The sequence below is a fragment of the Diplotaxodon limnothrissa genome, linkage group LG17 (assembly GCF_057381915.1).
Source record: "Diplotaxodon limnothrissa isolate DT_005_m linkage group LG17, D_limnothrissa_male_GT1.1, whole genome shotgun sequence".
Lineage (NCBI taxonomy): Eukaryota > Metazoa > Chordata > Actinopteri > Cichliformes > Cichlidae > Diplotaxodon > Diplotaxodon limnothrissa.
The window spans coordinates 28,368,759-28,382,769 of NC_140612.1; the positions used below are offsets into that span (position 1 = coordinate 28,368,759).

At 39.2% G+C, this 14,011-nt stretch overlaps 1 protein-coding gene across 1 annotated transcript in view; it reads right to left on the bottom strand.

Annotated features, from left to right (window-relative positions):
* Positions 1 to 2,439: 2,439 nt before the first annotated feature.
* The window catches only part of apaf1 (apoptotic peptidase activating factor 1), a 44,742-nt gene continuing 33,170 nt past the window's right edge, over positions 2,440 to 14,011 (bottom strand). Inside the window, exon 27 of the mRNA XM_085375447.1 lies at positions 2,440 to 2,944. Within this exon, the coding sequence (XP_085231573.1) occupies positions 2,798 to 2,944 (147 nt within the window). The 3' untranslated portion in view covers positions 2,440 to 2,797. The remainder of the gene's footprint in view (positions 2,945 to 14,011) is intronic.

The window sequence follows — 14,011 nt, forward strand, 5'->3', positions numbered from 1 at the left end:
AGACATGAAACGCTGGGAAAAGAGAGAATATTTGATTGCATAAAATAGCGCTTTAACGCATGATGCTAACATTTGCTTTACCAACTATATTATGAACAGCCAGTCCTCTAACTCCAGTCTCTTAGGTTTCACTGTTTATTAACTGCAGTACATATTCTACCTGATCCACCTGATTCTGATTAATTATCTAGTATTTAGCTACTTTTAAAACTGAGCTCATTCAGTAAAATGGAAGTCATCTGATGAGTGGAAATCTTAAAGCAGGGGTGTCCAACTCCAGGCCTCAAGGGCCGGTGTCCTGCAGGTTTTAGATCTATAAATCCAAAACAGATAGATACAGGAGCAGCATAAATCATAAAAATTGTATAATCTTTTATAAAACAACATTGTTAAAAGTGCTACAGGTCTACACTGAAGGTCTTATAATGTAAGGCTGTGTGAAAATCTATATAGTGATACAACAGTGATAAAATAATAAAAAGGTTAAAGAAATAAAAAAATAAAATAAAATAAAACTGAGATTGTGAAAAAGAGAATTCTGGCAAAGGTCCTTCATAACATATGCGCTATAAATATGAGAGCAGCAAAGAGGCTTGATACAGGAGTGTCTGTGGAGTCTTATGTCCTGACAGGTGTGTTTACCTGTCACATAAGAAGAGCTCTTGTGAAGTGTTATAGAAAGCGGCTGGAATGATTTCCTGCAGCGTTCTTTATGGCAGCACGGTCGAATAAGAACCAGCCTCTGCTATCTCTACAGTGTGAAATGGAGAGGTGATGGTTCGTTCAGTGACCTCCTGTCCCTCACTGACTAAAATGCCTCAAGATTCTGGACAATGGTAGACTGAGCCAGTTTGTTATTCTGTTAGATATAAAGATGGGAATTTTTCCTGCACATGAAAAATAATGAACTCAAGAGGAAGATTTCATATCTTCTGCTAAGAAAAAAATCACCAGTATTTGTACTTTTTTCCCCAGATGAGCAGAAAAGCAAAACAGGTAAATGTATAGGCTCCTAATCACTGCGCACACGAATTGAGCCCATTCTCTGTTACATTACAGATCAAAATATTTACTCAGGGAAAAATATCATTGCAAATTTGATTCCAGACAGTTGAATAAAGAGAAGCTGATTTTGAATCATTCTGGAAGGCAAGTCAAGCAAATCCTTCGTCCCTACAATGCAGGCCATGTGAGGATGAATCATGCTGTCACTGTGCCTGAGAGCAGGGCTCTCGCTCCTCATGGGGAGCGTCAGACGGCAGGAAGGAGGTGGTTTTATAGGGCAGAGCACACCAGGTCTTAACCATAAATTTAGCGCCTGCTAAACAAAACACAACTAAAAAGAAAGGGGAAACACACACATACAACTTCACAGCATATGTGATTTATTCTTAATAAATTACATTTTCCATTGAACCACATCATATAACAGTTTACATCCTGAGCTGATATCAGTTAGAAGGAAATTTGATGATTGAACAGCAACTTTAAAAAAGCACCAATCAGGAAGGGCACAGTGTGAGAATAACACAAGCATTATTGAATTTCATCCTCACTTTGATTTATTCTTTTTTTGTGCTTATTGCTCCAGCTGCACATGGAGTCCACACCTTTCTCACTGACGTGAGTGGTTTCGATAAAGGTACAGGGACACTTGCCTCTCTCAGTAAAACCTCAGAATTTTCACTCAAATTAAGGATTTGTTTTTCAAGTCACATTAAGAAAAGCATCCTTAAAGATTGTAACTACTTTTTCCAAGTGCTCTCAACAAGTGAAGGCTCAGTAGTAAGACAGCGTGCAGTAATAAGTAATATCTAAAGTTAAAACAGTTATATAGTTATATGAAAAAAAGGCAATTAAAGCAGAAAAATGTCTTAAGACTGGCAACATGAAATTCGAGTATAAATTATAAATCACATGCTGTGATTATATTTTATAGAAAACATTTCCTTTGATCCACGTTCAAAAGTACAAACAGTTCTGACATACAAATAACCTCTTCAGCTTTGAAAAGAATTTAATTCATAAAAACTTTATCATGCTATCCATTTTTAATGCTCATCAAAGTGCACCAAAAGCTCCAAATGTGCTGGTATGTTTAGAAAGTGTTGACACAAAGCACACATACCCTCTGTTACCCACAGTATGTGCATTCACGAAAAGGCTGCAGTGTCTAGAAATGGTTTGAAACTGTCAATGATGAATACTGACCCAATGCAGAAGTTCGAAAGCATCACAGCACAGACAAACCAAACTCACTTCATCACTTCTAACAAATCATAGGACGTCTATGATAGCTTTTACGATTACATACATACATACATACAAAAGTGGAAAATCTCTTGCACATGTGCAATCCTCAACCCCAAAAAACACATATTTTTCATCTAAATCTTTCATCTGTTGGTAAATAGTAGTGATAGAAAAAAATGGGTTTGAGAAGAACCGATGATCAGGTTTGCTGGCTTTTTAGAAATCAGTGTTACCTTTTAAATGCACCTCTTTGTGTTTAAAAAGATGTGTGTAATGCAGATTCAAGGAAGAAGATTTCACAGTGCATCATTTAAAGCTGGCGCAAACTGGTCATGTGACCCCAGCAAAGTGTATTTGTCTAATGCTCTCAAGGCTATTGTTACTGACTGTGCAAAGTGAAAATGTAAACTGTTTTTCTTAGATGCGCAGGGCGTTTAGCGTTGGACAAGTCTGCATACATTATGCAATTGAGCAGTTCTTGCAATAAGCTGGATGATGGTGTCTGTTTCTGTCATCTTTTGGAGCGGTGCCGGCGGCGTTATCGTCACACCACTCTCTGGAGGATGTAGAGGATGCCGATATTGTCGATAGTGACGAAGGTGGAGAAGTCAGATGACACGTGTATCTTCTTTAAGGCGCTTCCCGTTGTATAGAAGGTCTGCAGAGCTTTGCCTGTCTTCACTTCCCACCACTTGATATAAAGAAGAAGGACAGAAAAACAAGAACATGTTCAAATCATTACGTTTGACCCAAGGGTATCTGAAAGAACAAGAAGTTATGTACAAACCATTGAAGAAAATATGTATTTAGTTACATTTCTCTGGAACAAGTAAATCAAGGCAGAAGTCGTGTAATGTACATTATGATTTGTCTGATTCATGAAACAAAGACAACAACAAAAACTAAAAAGACTCAGTAGTTTACGATGGCTGCCCAGAAGACCATTTCGAATTTAATATTCTAAAATCTCCAGACTCAAACTCACGCACACACCCACAGGCTCTCTCAAATACTTCGATGGAGACCCATAAACACACCACCCCCTGCAGCTTTTTTGAGTTATTCCCTTTAATCTCAGTTTAAAGTTGACATTTTCCATTGAAGCTCCTTCACACTGGGATGAATCATCAAAGGCACATCAAGTCAATCATTAATAGCTTGGCACGAGTGTGTGTGTGTGTGTGTGTGTGTGTGTGTGTGTGTGTGTGTGTGTGTGCATTCAGCGTTTACAATATTAGGCACGATGATGACACATCAAAACAAGAAACGATGCCCCTTCCAGCTAAATAAAGATGGCGTGACTTTTTTAATAGGTTTAATCTTTAGTAGCTGAGCATGTTTTTGTTATGAACCTTTAGCTGCTCTGAGTGTGGGTTAATAAAGGAAAGCAGGCGAATCCCTAAGTCTATCGACAGACTGCAACAGAAGAGGTGGCAGCAGCAGATTGCTGGCTTATAGGAGGTGCGCACACTCACGCACACACACAGCCCATTAATCACACAAACCCTACAGCAACTTTAAAGTGAGCTCATTTGCATACCCCCCAAAAAGGCATCGCAAAAAAAATGTGGCAAGGTTCCTTTTGTTCAGATTTTCACGCTGCACCACTGTGTGTGTGTGTGCGTGGGTGTTGTTGTTGTTGCTGCTGCTTCAAGGCACTGGCAATACTTGTTCACTAGACTTCCTTCACTGTTACTATTGGCTGCTAAGATCTTGGTAGAAAAGACAACAGAGAAGACTCCTATAATAGTCTCCTAAAATGTCATATTTATAATTTATAATCAAAGCAGTTGCTTTAAATTGGTGACACTTGCCTATACTAGTTAATGTCCTACTTAATGTCCTATATGGTGCAGGTAGATGATTTCATCTTAACTAAGCCCCCGTGTCAGGATTTTGACTTTAAAAGAAAAAGTATCCACTACTTTAGCACTGGGGGAAATGGAGACAGGAGTATCTGGTATTAAAACAAACAAACCAAAAAAAAAAACAATCTTATTGTCTGCAGGGTGAATAATTTTAAATCTAGGTTATTTGTGACCCAGAAGATTAAAGATGTTTTTTTAAATATAGTGCAATGTGGTGCATTTTTCCATTAACATCCTTCTTTAATTGCTAAAAATAATCTTCTGTCTCATGCCCAGACTTCTCCTGGTAGCCCAGCACCTGGACACACTACTATGAAATATTTGTGGTGAATATGAGACAGTTTCTACTGAGTTTAAATGGAACAAAAAGCAGGTCGGGTTACACTTAGGTTATTTTAAGCCCCCCTTTTTGTGGTTTTCACATCATTACACAGCTCGTATCTGACAAGGAACCCTTATGGAAATGGAAATAATGTCTCCATCTCCTTCGTCTATATTCAGCCATAAATCAGACAAGAAAATATTTCACAACATATTATATTAAACATACTTTGTCTAACAAAACATTTGCATACAAAGGCTGCTTTACATAAAAGCTATTAGTACAGATTTGTTACCTTGAACTTCAAAGCTATGCTATGTAATTTGCTACTGCCTTCAAGGCTAAACGTGACCTGAGAGTAAACATGACTTTATGTCAAAGCAATTAATTCCTACATGGTTCATAAATGTGAAGAATGAATGTGAATAGTGAGAGACAGGAATAAGCATGCAAAATACCTTCCTCTCGGATAACACAAGAAAAACTGAAGTTGATACAGAGGTCATGGAGGTATATCATCAATATAATGTGGAGCAACAGCCTTGCTTCTCCTATTTTTGTTCTTATACGCAGTGGCAGCAGTTTATGCATATGCATATAGGGTGTATTTAATACAAGGCCAGCTACAAGTGTGGCCTGACCTTAGCTTTTAAGTTGAATAAAATGAGGTTTGATGATGATCAATACAAACTGAATTTCTCTTTGACAAGAGTCAGGAGAAACAGAAAGTATATAATAAAGGGAAGTATTAAAATCAAGGTAAAGTTATTGGGCACATTTTTTACAGCAGGAATCATATTTCTAAGCAGCTATCTGCATTCTAAATTATGTAATCTGTAGGCAAAATACAATTTCTACATGTAGCCAAAGCCCTGTTTAAGTGGGGCTTTGACTGCCGGACTGCACACCCAAAACTGTCTGCTATCATCCACAATAATTCAGCTTTTTATTTACCTTTTTTTTTTTTTATTCCATACACAAGAGGCCCAGAAAAACTGCCCCCACAGACAAGTCGGCAGACTGCCCGATGGCTTCCCAGATTGCAAGGGCACGATCAACCCCACTGTGCAGGTTATCCCTCCTCAGAGAGTTTTCTTTAGTTATCTCCCAAACTTGAAATCAAGCAGCCAGGCTGTGCTAGAGACCTCTAAGGAGGCAAAAAACAGAAGACGCCTGACAGAAGACTGTTAGGTTTCATTTTACAAAAAGCTGCCTGAGTACTTGACCCACTTCAAGCTTCTCCGAAATAGTGAGACCTCAAACAGTCCACTCAAAACTTTTTTTTAAATTTTTTTAAATCAGGCGGCCTTAGCAGAATTGTCATTCAATCATCAATAGAGCTTAATCAGTCAGATCCCAACACATTTATCTAATGATGGGCTTATCACACTACCCCCCAAAAACGCCTGGAATCTACACTACTTAGTGTAAAAAGGTCAGCTACAGCAAACTGGTGGAAAATTACCATTAGAGAGAGTCTGGCTAACAAGATTTAAACTCGAGTACCGATGACCTTTCATCCTGTATCTCAGCAAAGAGATTTTCAAGGTCAAACCATGATGCCTACAATACAGCCATGAAACAACACAAAAACACGATAGAGGTGGGATCAATTTGATTGGTGAGGCGACAAACCGAGTATATACCGCAGATACCAGAGGAGGGCAGAGACACACTTGGCTAAAGCCTAATTGCATCTGAAATGAAACAAAGATGGCTGCTGCCTGTCAAAGAGCTGACAGCTCAAACAAAGAAATAATACTGAGACGCCTGCTGCGCAAGCACACAAACACATATATGAAAATAAACAGACCAATAGACGGACTGAAACAGGCGAGGAAGAGAGCAAACAGAGTCGAAAAACAAGACTGAGCCTCCCAGCAAACAACGGCTGCAGACGAATGATGAAACTCTTTGACGAAATTGATAATAAGGGGAGTAAAAACTCTATAACTCCAAGTGGTTATAAACAGGGGATTAGCAGAGAGACGCAATGTATGGAGAAAAGAGCTGGTGCAAAATAAATGTTTAAAAAAGCCCGTTGGCTTTGAGGAAGGACGACGGGAGATGTGTGGAGTGAAAGTGTGAAAATCATTTCAGAGTGAGTCTAGATTTACTAGGAGGAAAAAAAAACTTAGCCAGAAAATCGCTATGTTTAATCATTTACACAGGAGGATGAGGATGAGACTATGCTGGGTGGCATGCATATTTATAGTTTTATGTGACAGGAAGGAAAGTGAGCTTTTTCCAAAAGCTGCAGACGGGAGAAAGGTAAATGATAGGTGAGCAAATCCAGACAGATAAAAGATGCTGAAAACAGTAAAACATATTTCACATTTGTCATAACAACTGTTTATTCTCTCTCGTGGGAATATGCAGCTGGGTTTTGCGTTCGTGTGTCACATGGAGGGCCCATATCCTCGGAGCAGATGGCTGATGTGCTGACATAAACACCATCTCCGTGAGACCACTGATATATGGGAGACAGCTAGTGATGCGTGTAGATGCTAAATAACTAAACTGGAGTTGCTTGCTGGGTGTTCTGTGTGTGTTTGGTGACCACTTTGGGTCTTCTTTGAGATGTAAGACAACGCAGTCTGTAGTGAAGCCGCTGAAAGCGGAGGGAAATGGGTTTGTGACAATGTTTGCATGTACAATATGCAAATGCAAAGAAGACAACGCACAGGTGAGGCTAAGTGGAAATTCAGCGTATTCAGAGAATGCATCAGTGCATCAACATGGAAATAATATACAAGCAAAACCAAGTGTAGGTTACACAAATACTACAACTAAAAACACGGGGGATTATTCATTAATAATGGACTTCACTTATATAGCATCCGCCTGCCAAGCAGCTTAGCAAGCAGAATTATGATCTGAAGGCAGTGTTGTGCCAAAAGGAGCTCTATAAACACAGTATAGGATCCTCTTGTTAGCCTTTTTCTTTTAATTAATTAATTTTATTATTCACATTAGCTTACATATAGTTTAGCAATATTTGAAGAAACTTTCGACCACAGACACATTAATATATTTCTTTTTCTATCACAGAACCCCCCAAGGACACTTTGCCATGCATACTGGAGGAGCAGCAGGTTCAGTTGTCAATGTTTATTTTTATTCATTTCAATTTTATTTCATTTATATAGCATAAAATCACATATTATCCTTTAATGTTGGAGAGAAAATCCCAACAATCAGACGATCTCTCATGAACTCTTGGTGGCAATGGGAAGAAAATAAAAAAAACCTCCCTTTTAATTCTCACTAAAATAAAAGCTTTATCAAAAAGGAAAGTTTTAAGCCTAGTTTTACTTTAGAGAAGGTGTCTGTCTGCTGAAACTAAACTAGGACCCTGATAGCTGAAAGCTCTGTCTCCCATTCTATTTAGAAAAACTCTAGAAACCACAAGAAAGCCTGCAGGCTAAGAACAAAGTTTTCTAGTGGGAGACCACCTTCATCTACACTGAAGACAAAATTATAACAAAACAATGCTGCCAAACAAGGCCAACATGGAGGTGTTGTGGGAAGATCCTGGTTTTGTCATGTCACTTTTTACTGGGCTGAGGTACAAATAAAGCATCACCTGACACTAGAATATGTGAGAAGAGAGCCGTGGTGGTGCAGTACAGTATAATATTGTAAACGCTGCACTTTAAATGACTGACTTCTGGAATAGCTTTTGGAAATCAGGAACTCAGTTGGCATCCTGTGGCTTCTTACACCACTATGTTAGGTGAAGCAAAAAAATCATGGTAAGGGACTCAGCTGGCACGTCTCATTCCAGTCCCTGAGGGCCTTAGGCAGCCACAGGAGCAGAAACCATCAGTTTCTGGGTAAAACCGGTGAGCTTGTAGTACATTTTTATTGCCAGAGAAGGACAGGGGGAAACTGTTATGTAATAAACGAATAAATAAAAAACTCAAAAAAAGAACAAAACAAAAAGAACTTCCTTCTGTAACCATCAAGGGAAAGTGAAGCAGCAGTCCAAAAGCTATTATCCCTGATAGCAAATGATAGAAGTTATACCAACAATCAGTGGGAGTACAAATGGCACTGGATGAAAAGCACAAATATTTATGGCATCTCCTTTGACTAAAACGTGATGTCAAAACAATGGCCACTGATCCCCTTATCAATACAGCCAAAGCATTCTGTAGATTCAGATAGTGTCAAGCTCACATACACAGAGGTTAGAATGACATCTGGGGAAGGCCTGATAGCGTCTGTGTGAATGTGAGTAACCCCAGTTCATCTCAGGCAACAACAGAGGAGAACCAGACTGGCTCAGACAGGCCCTCACCATTAGCTGTGGTGATTCTAAATAGGTCTGCTTATTCGGGCTACCTGAGGGAAAGTCAGGATTGCTTATGTAATAAAAAAACAAAACAGTTTTTATATTCATTTGAGGACCAGAGTGATGCTTATGTGTGAACACAGTTGGGTCTTTTAGAAGGGAGGAAGGAGGTAATTCATCTTCCTCTTACATAAATAGAGTCCAGGGGGAATAAGTACAGTTTCTATGCTAAGTAGAAATAAGAAGAAAAGTATCTAGAGCCAGACCACAAGGAGTGGACGCTGGAGAGGAAGAAGATTTAAAAAAAAAAAAGAAAAAAAAAAGGGACCAACCAGAGGTGATTTTGTAAGGCCACCTCCATTTCATAAAGAGAAAGTGAGGGATTTAGCGTGTGAGCAGGTCATGAGTCTAGCAGAGAGGCACACAGCGCGACTCTGAGGCTGAATTATTTATCCAAGGTTCCGCTGCTGAAATATTGATGCTCAGACAATCCTCTACACATCTCTCCCTCACACGCTGGCTTTCTTCCTTCACTTTTCTCTCACCAGCATTCCCACCAGCTACTCCTTATTCACTGCAGATAAACCAGAACCACCCCCCCCTCCCAAAAAATGGAAATGAATATGGATTCTGCAGAGAAAAAAATGAAAAGCAACAAAGACACATCACATCATTGAATTTTTTCCCCACTTTTCATCCTCAGTGTCTTATTGTTCTTTGTCATGTATTCCCCGACTTTATGATTTAAAAATGTAGCAAAGATAAATGAAAAAATATATATATGCAGATCAAGAGACTCCATAACAGGGAAAGAACAAGAAACATCAAAAGAAATGGCGAGAGACAAAAAATGTACTTGATGGATAAAAGAGCAGCTGGGGATTAAGAAAAGAAGACAAATATATAATTTACACTTAGATTATGTGTGAAACTGGCAAAAAAAAACAACGAGTGAAAAGAGGAGAGCTAACTTCAACAGAAAATCTTGTTTTCACATTAACAGTTTGGCCCAAAGCTAGAAAGCTGTGACGAGTGAGCTTCATTTGATTTAATCAGAAAATTACTGTTACATTTACAACACATACATGTAACAGCTATTTTATACATTTATAATAAATCATTTGTTGGGTTTATAAGGAAAGGGCAGGTGTGACCATTTAAATCTTGATTTTATTACAAAAAAATAATAAAAATCAGATTCTACAGCAACAGAAATAAGTGGCCACGCTTAATTTAGAAAAAGTAAACAACAATGAAATCATAGCTCCAACCAGCAGGGCTGGAAGGACAGATGGTGGTGATAACTGTGATTCAAACAAGATAAAAAAGACTGAACTAACTTTTGTTATTTTTCCTTTCTAAGAATTTTCTAGAGCAGTGAAAACAAGAGCAATGTGCAAGCTTTTGTTTTTTGCTCCGTTTTAAAGCACAATTGTTTATTATTCCTTGATTTAATTATGTGGATATGATCCATGTGTAGCATTTGTTTCACTGTTTGGCAAAATTTGTTTAAATGTTTAGTAATAAAGTAGTAGTAGTAATAAATAAAAATAATAAAACAATAATAGTTATTTCAGAATATTCTACGTATATTCGTATTTCTATGACTTTAAATTGTTATAACCTGTTACTCTGATGTGCATAACAAAGTCCTAAAAAATGAAACAACTATACTCACAAAGTATCCCATGCCAATATGTTCTTGTCAGTCTGATAACCTGTTCTCATACGGCAGTCTCATCACTTTGACCTTCAGATTAATCGATTGATCTTATATTTATACAGTAATTTCTATATGTTGACAATATCACACTGGTAAGAATCATAGTTTCTAAGCTAAAAGGCTTTCTGTCAATTTTGGATCCAAAAATTATTAAATTGACCTTGAAGACCTTGGTGGATAGAAGCCAATTTGAATGGACTGTTAACAGACAAAATAACACGCACGCACACAAACTCTACCATAAACATAACCTCCTTAGCGAAAGCAATAAAGAACAAAATTAAATGCCAGAAAAAGAATACAAAATGGTAAATGGCCTGTATTTGTATAGCGCTTTACTAGTCCCTAAGGACCCCAAAGCGCTTTACACATTGAGTCATCCACCCATTCACACACACATTTACACGAATGCTTGATGGCAAGCTACATTGTAGCCACAGCCACCCTGGGGCGCACTGACAGAGGCGAGGCTGCCGAACACTGGCGTCACCGGGCCCTCTGACCACCACCAGTAGGCAACGGGTGAAGTGTCTTGCCCAAGGACACAACGACCGAGACTGTCCAAGCCGGGGCTCGAACCGGCAACCTTCCGATTACAAGGCAAACTCCCAACTCTTGAGCCAAAAACATATCAAGATACAGAATAAGTAAAATCAGTAGGAATGCGCCATTTCAAAATGTATTTTTATTTTTGACATCACAATAGCTTTGCATGATTCACAGTTCAAAACAATCCTTCTGTATCTATGCCTTGCCGTAGCCACTCAGAACATCCCTGTCTAACACAAACGGTTCCCTTCTAGTTGACTTTTGCCTGATTGCTTCTCTCTTGCAAAGAGAAGACTTGAACAGCGAGCTGGTGGGGCTTCTGCGCTTACCACCAGAGCTGTGTGCTTGAGACGACCACATAACGTATACCCACTCTCTTTGTTGCAGCCTTATGACCCACATGGGATGAAAATGACCAACTAACTACCTTGCTCTTATTGCCGTTATATAGAGCCAAGAGTAGGAAGAAACTGCAGACTGAAGCTGAGTTTTTGGCTCACAGGGATCACTTGCACATATGCCGACCTCATTATGTGAAACTTTGGCTGTTTCCTATGAGCACCCACCACAGTAACAGTATATATATGTGACATGAAAGCCTACTTTAAAGAACAAGCTTGAGTAAGCTCATTTGTGAGCGAGCGTCTTTGCATTTTGAAAAGCACACACCACCTAGCTCTACTTTTCCCCTCTATCAGTAATCTAACACATCTTCCCTGCCTCATTTCGTCTTGCTGTTCCTTTTTTTAAGAACAAACAGAGACCCTTCTTTTACAGCAAGCGAGACAATTAACCCTGGCTTAATGAGCGACGCAGAGGAAACAACCGCCTCCAAGAGGCAGATAAATATTTCACCAGCTTGTGTTCATACCCAAAGCCTGACAACGAGTACAGAAACCAGGCCATCTTCATTCCGATATCAACTCTCTCTAAAGTTCTTCGCTCTTCTTTTATCTCATACAGAAACAAATTCCCAAGCAGACAGTCGAGGGAGTACGTGTCTGCTCTGGATGTATTTTGACCACATGAGAAAGAGCATGTGCATGTTAAAATATGCATTAAAAAAAACAAGAAGGAGAACTGTTGTTCTGTCTAAGAAAAAGATAGTCGGCTTTCAGGGGGTCTTTTGCATCTTGTGAGTGTGTGCAGGTATTTTTAGAGCCAGGTCTGCTTCTACGTTGGAGCAGCACTGCGGGATGCTTATTTCTGAAGCACGAACCCATTGAATGAAAGCAAAGCTGCAAACGCTGCCTGAACCAACATGGTGGCCTATTACACTGACTCTTAGAAGGCTATAAAAATGTGTTATTTCCATCTCTGGACCAATTTTGAAGGAGTGGGAGTGGACTGATCAAAGTGAAAGCCAAGGGGTGCAACAAATTCCAAATATACTAAAGGTGGCTATCTTTTTGTTGCTACACAAAAAAGAAAGATTCGAAGTACACACAAGCGTTGCGTGGAGATAAAATGAACCTCATGAAGAAATTAATTGTTATCATTGTTGTTGCAAATAACATAACCTCAAAGCATATTAGAGGAACGACAGAAAGAGAAAACCAGAAAGTCACAGCCACACAAACTGCAGCTATAAATAAAGTTGCGATTCACTGTATTAATAGATTATTGACCAAGGGCTTGTGGCAAGTGTGAACGCTCTCACATGGGCCTATCCCATCCTTTCATAAAACAAAAAACACAGGCATAGCAGATCTTGATGCTTTTTCTCACGATAAGCATCATTCAGTCCAAATATTTATCGTTCTCTTTCAGGATGTAGTCATGCCATCTTCAGATTTCTGTCTAGGCCTGCTTTTGTTTCAAAAGTTGTAAGTATGACTGGCAGCCTATGTAAGTGTTTTTTTCTATCTGAATAAGCACCAAAGTGAGCTCTACATGATTTATTAGTGTAACAGAGTTAGCTTCCAGTGTCAGAATAAAGGACACAGACAAAACATCACGAACTGCAGTTCATTTTGCAATTAAGGGACTTGTTTGTTGGCCTACATTTGATGAAGGGCTGAAATTAGAATCACAGGAGAGAGGTAATAACCTGTGACACACTAGGATTGGAAATAAACATGGCAGCTCCTCAGTCAGCGTTGGTCCCTGTGACACAGCAGCGAAAGGTGCCAAAGAGTGCCAGTTCACTTAGTAAACAACATTTTCAAGACTTGAGCCCACTTATTCTGTTCTATTTATATTTTGGTCTTAAGCAGTAGTTCTCCAAGTTTTCTGAAGGTCTCCTTGAACATTGGCTGGTTTGTACCAGCCCTTGTTTTCTGATCATTCTCAGAGGAATGTTTGTTTTGTTCGTTGGTTTGTTAATCATTCAAACATTTAAAATAGCACCTTACTCAAGGGATGAACCAGTGTTGTGCATACACATAACAGACAATTGGCTGCCTGTTGCAGAAACATTTTTTTTGTAGTTGTATCCAGGAAAAATCCCCAAAACAACACAGTTGTTGACCAACCGTCCTCTTGCACTTGTTTACTTCTAAAAGCCTATATGACATATTTTTATTTCACCATTCATTTACCGCACAGAGAAGGCATCGTTTAAATATGTTAAAGTTTTCTTTAAGTAAACAGTATTATTAAAGATCTTCATGACTGGCACAAGTGCCCTCAAATTATGGTCACCCTTTACTAGCTAAAAGTTAACTGGCACAGTTTGGAGTGTACCATCACAATATTTTAAGGAAACTGGGAAAATAGTGGACAAAATAAAACATCTGCAGCAGATGAACAGGATCTGAAAGTTACAGAGCCCCGCAAGGGACATGGGAGAAAAAAAAAATTAAGACGGACTTTTGCGAGATCTCGCAAAACAAACTCGGGATCTCGCAAAACTTTTAGCCGCATTCTTCGGAGGCCGCCAGCTCGAAGCCGACCGGGAGGTCGAGGCACAATGTGCCGGGAGAGCGGCGTTCCTCCCGGCTGTAGTAGGTCTCGACCTCCCGTTAGCTTCGAGATGGTGGGTGTCAGATCTCCGAAAA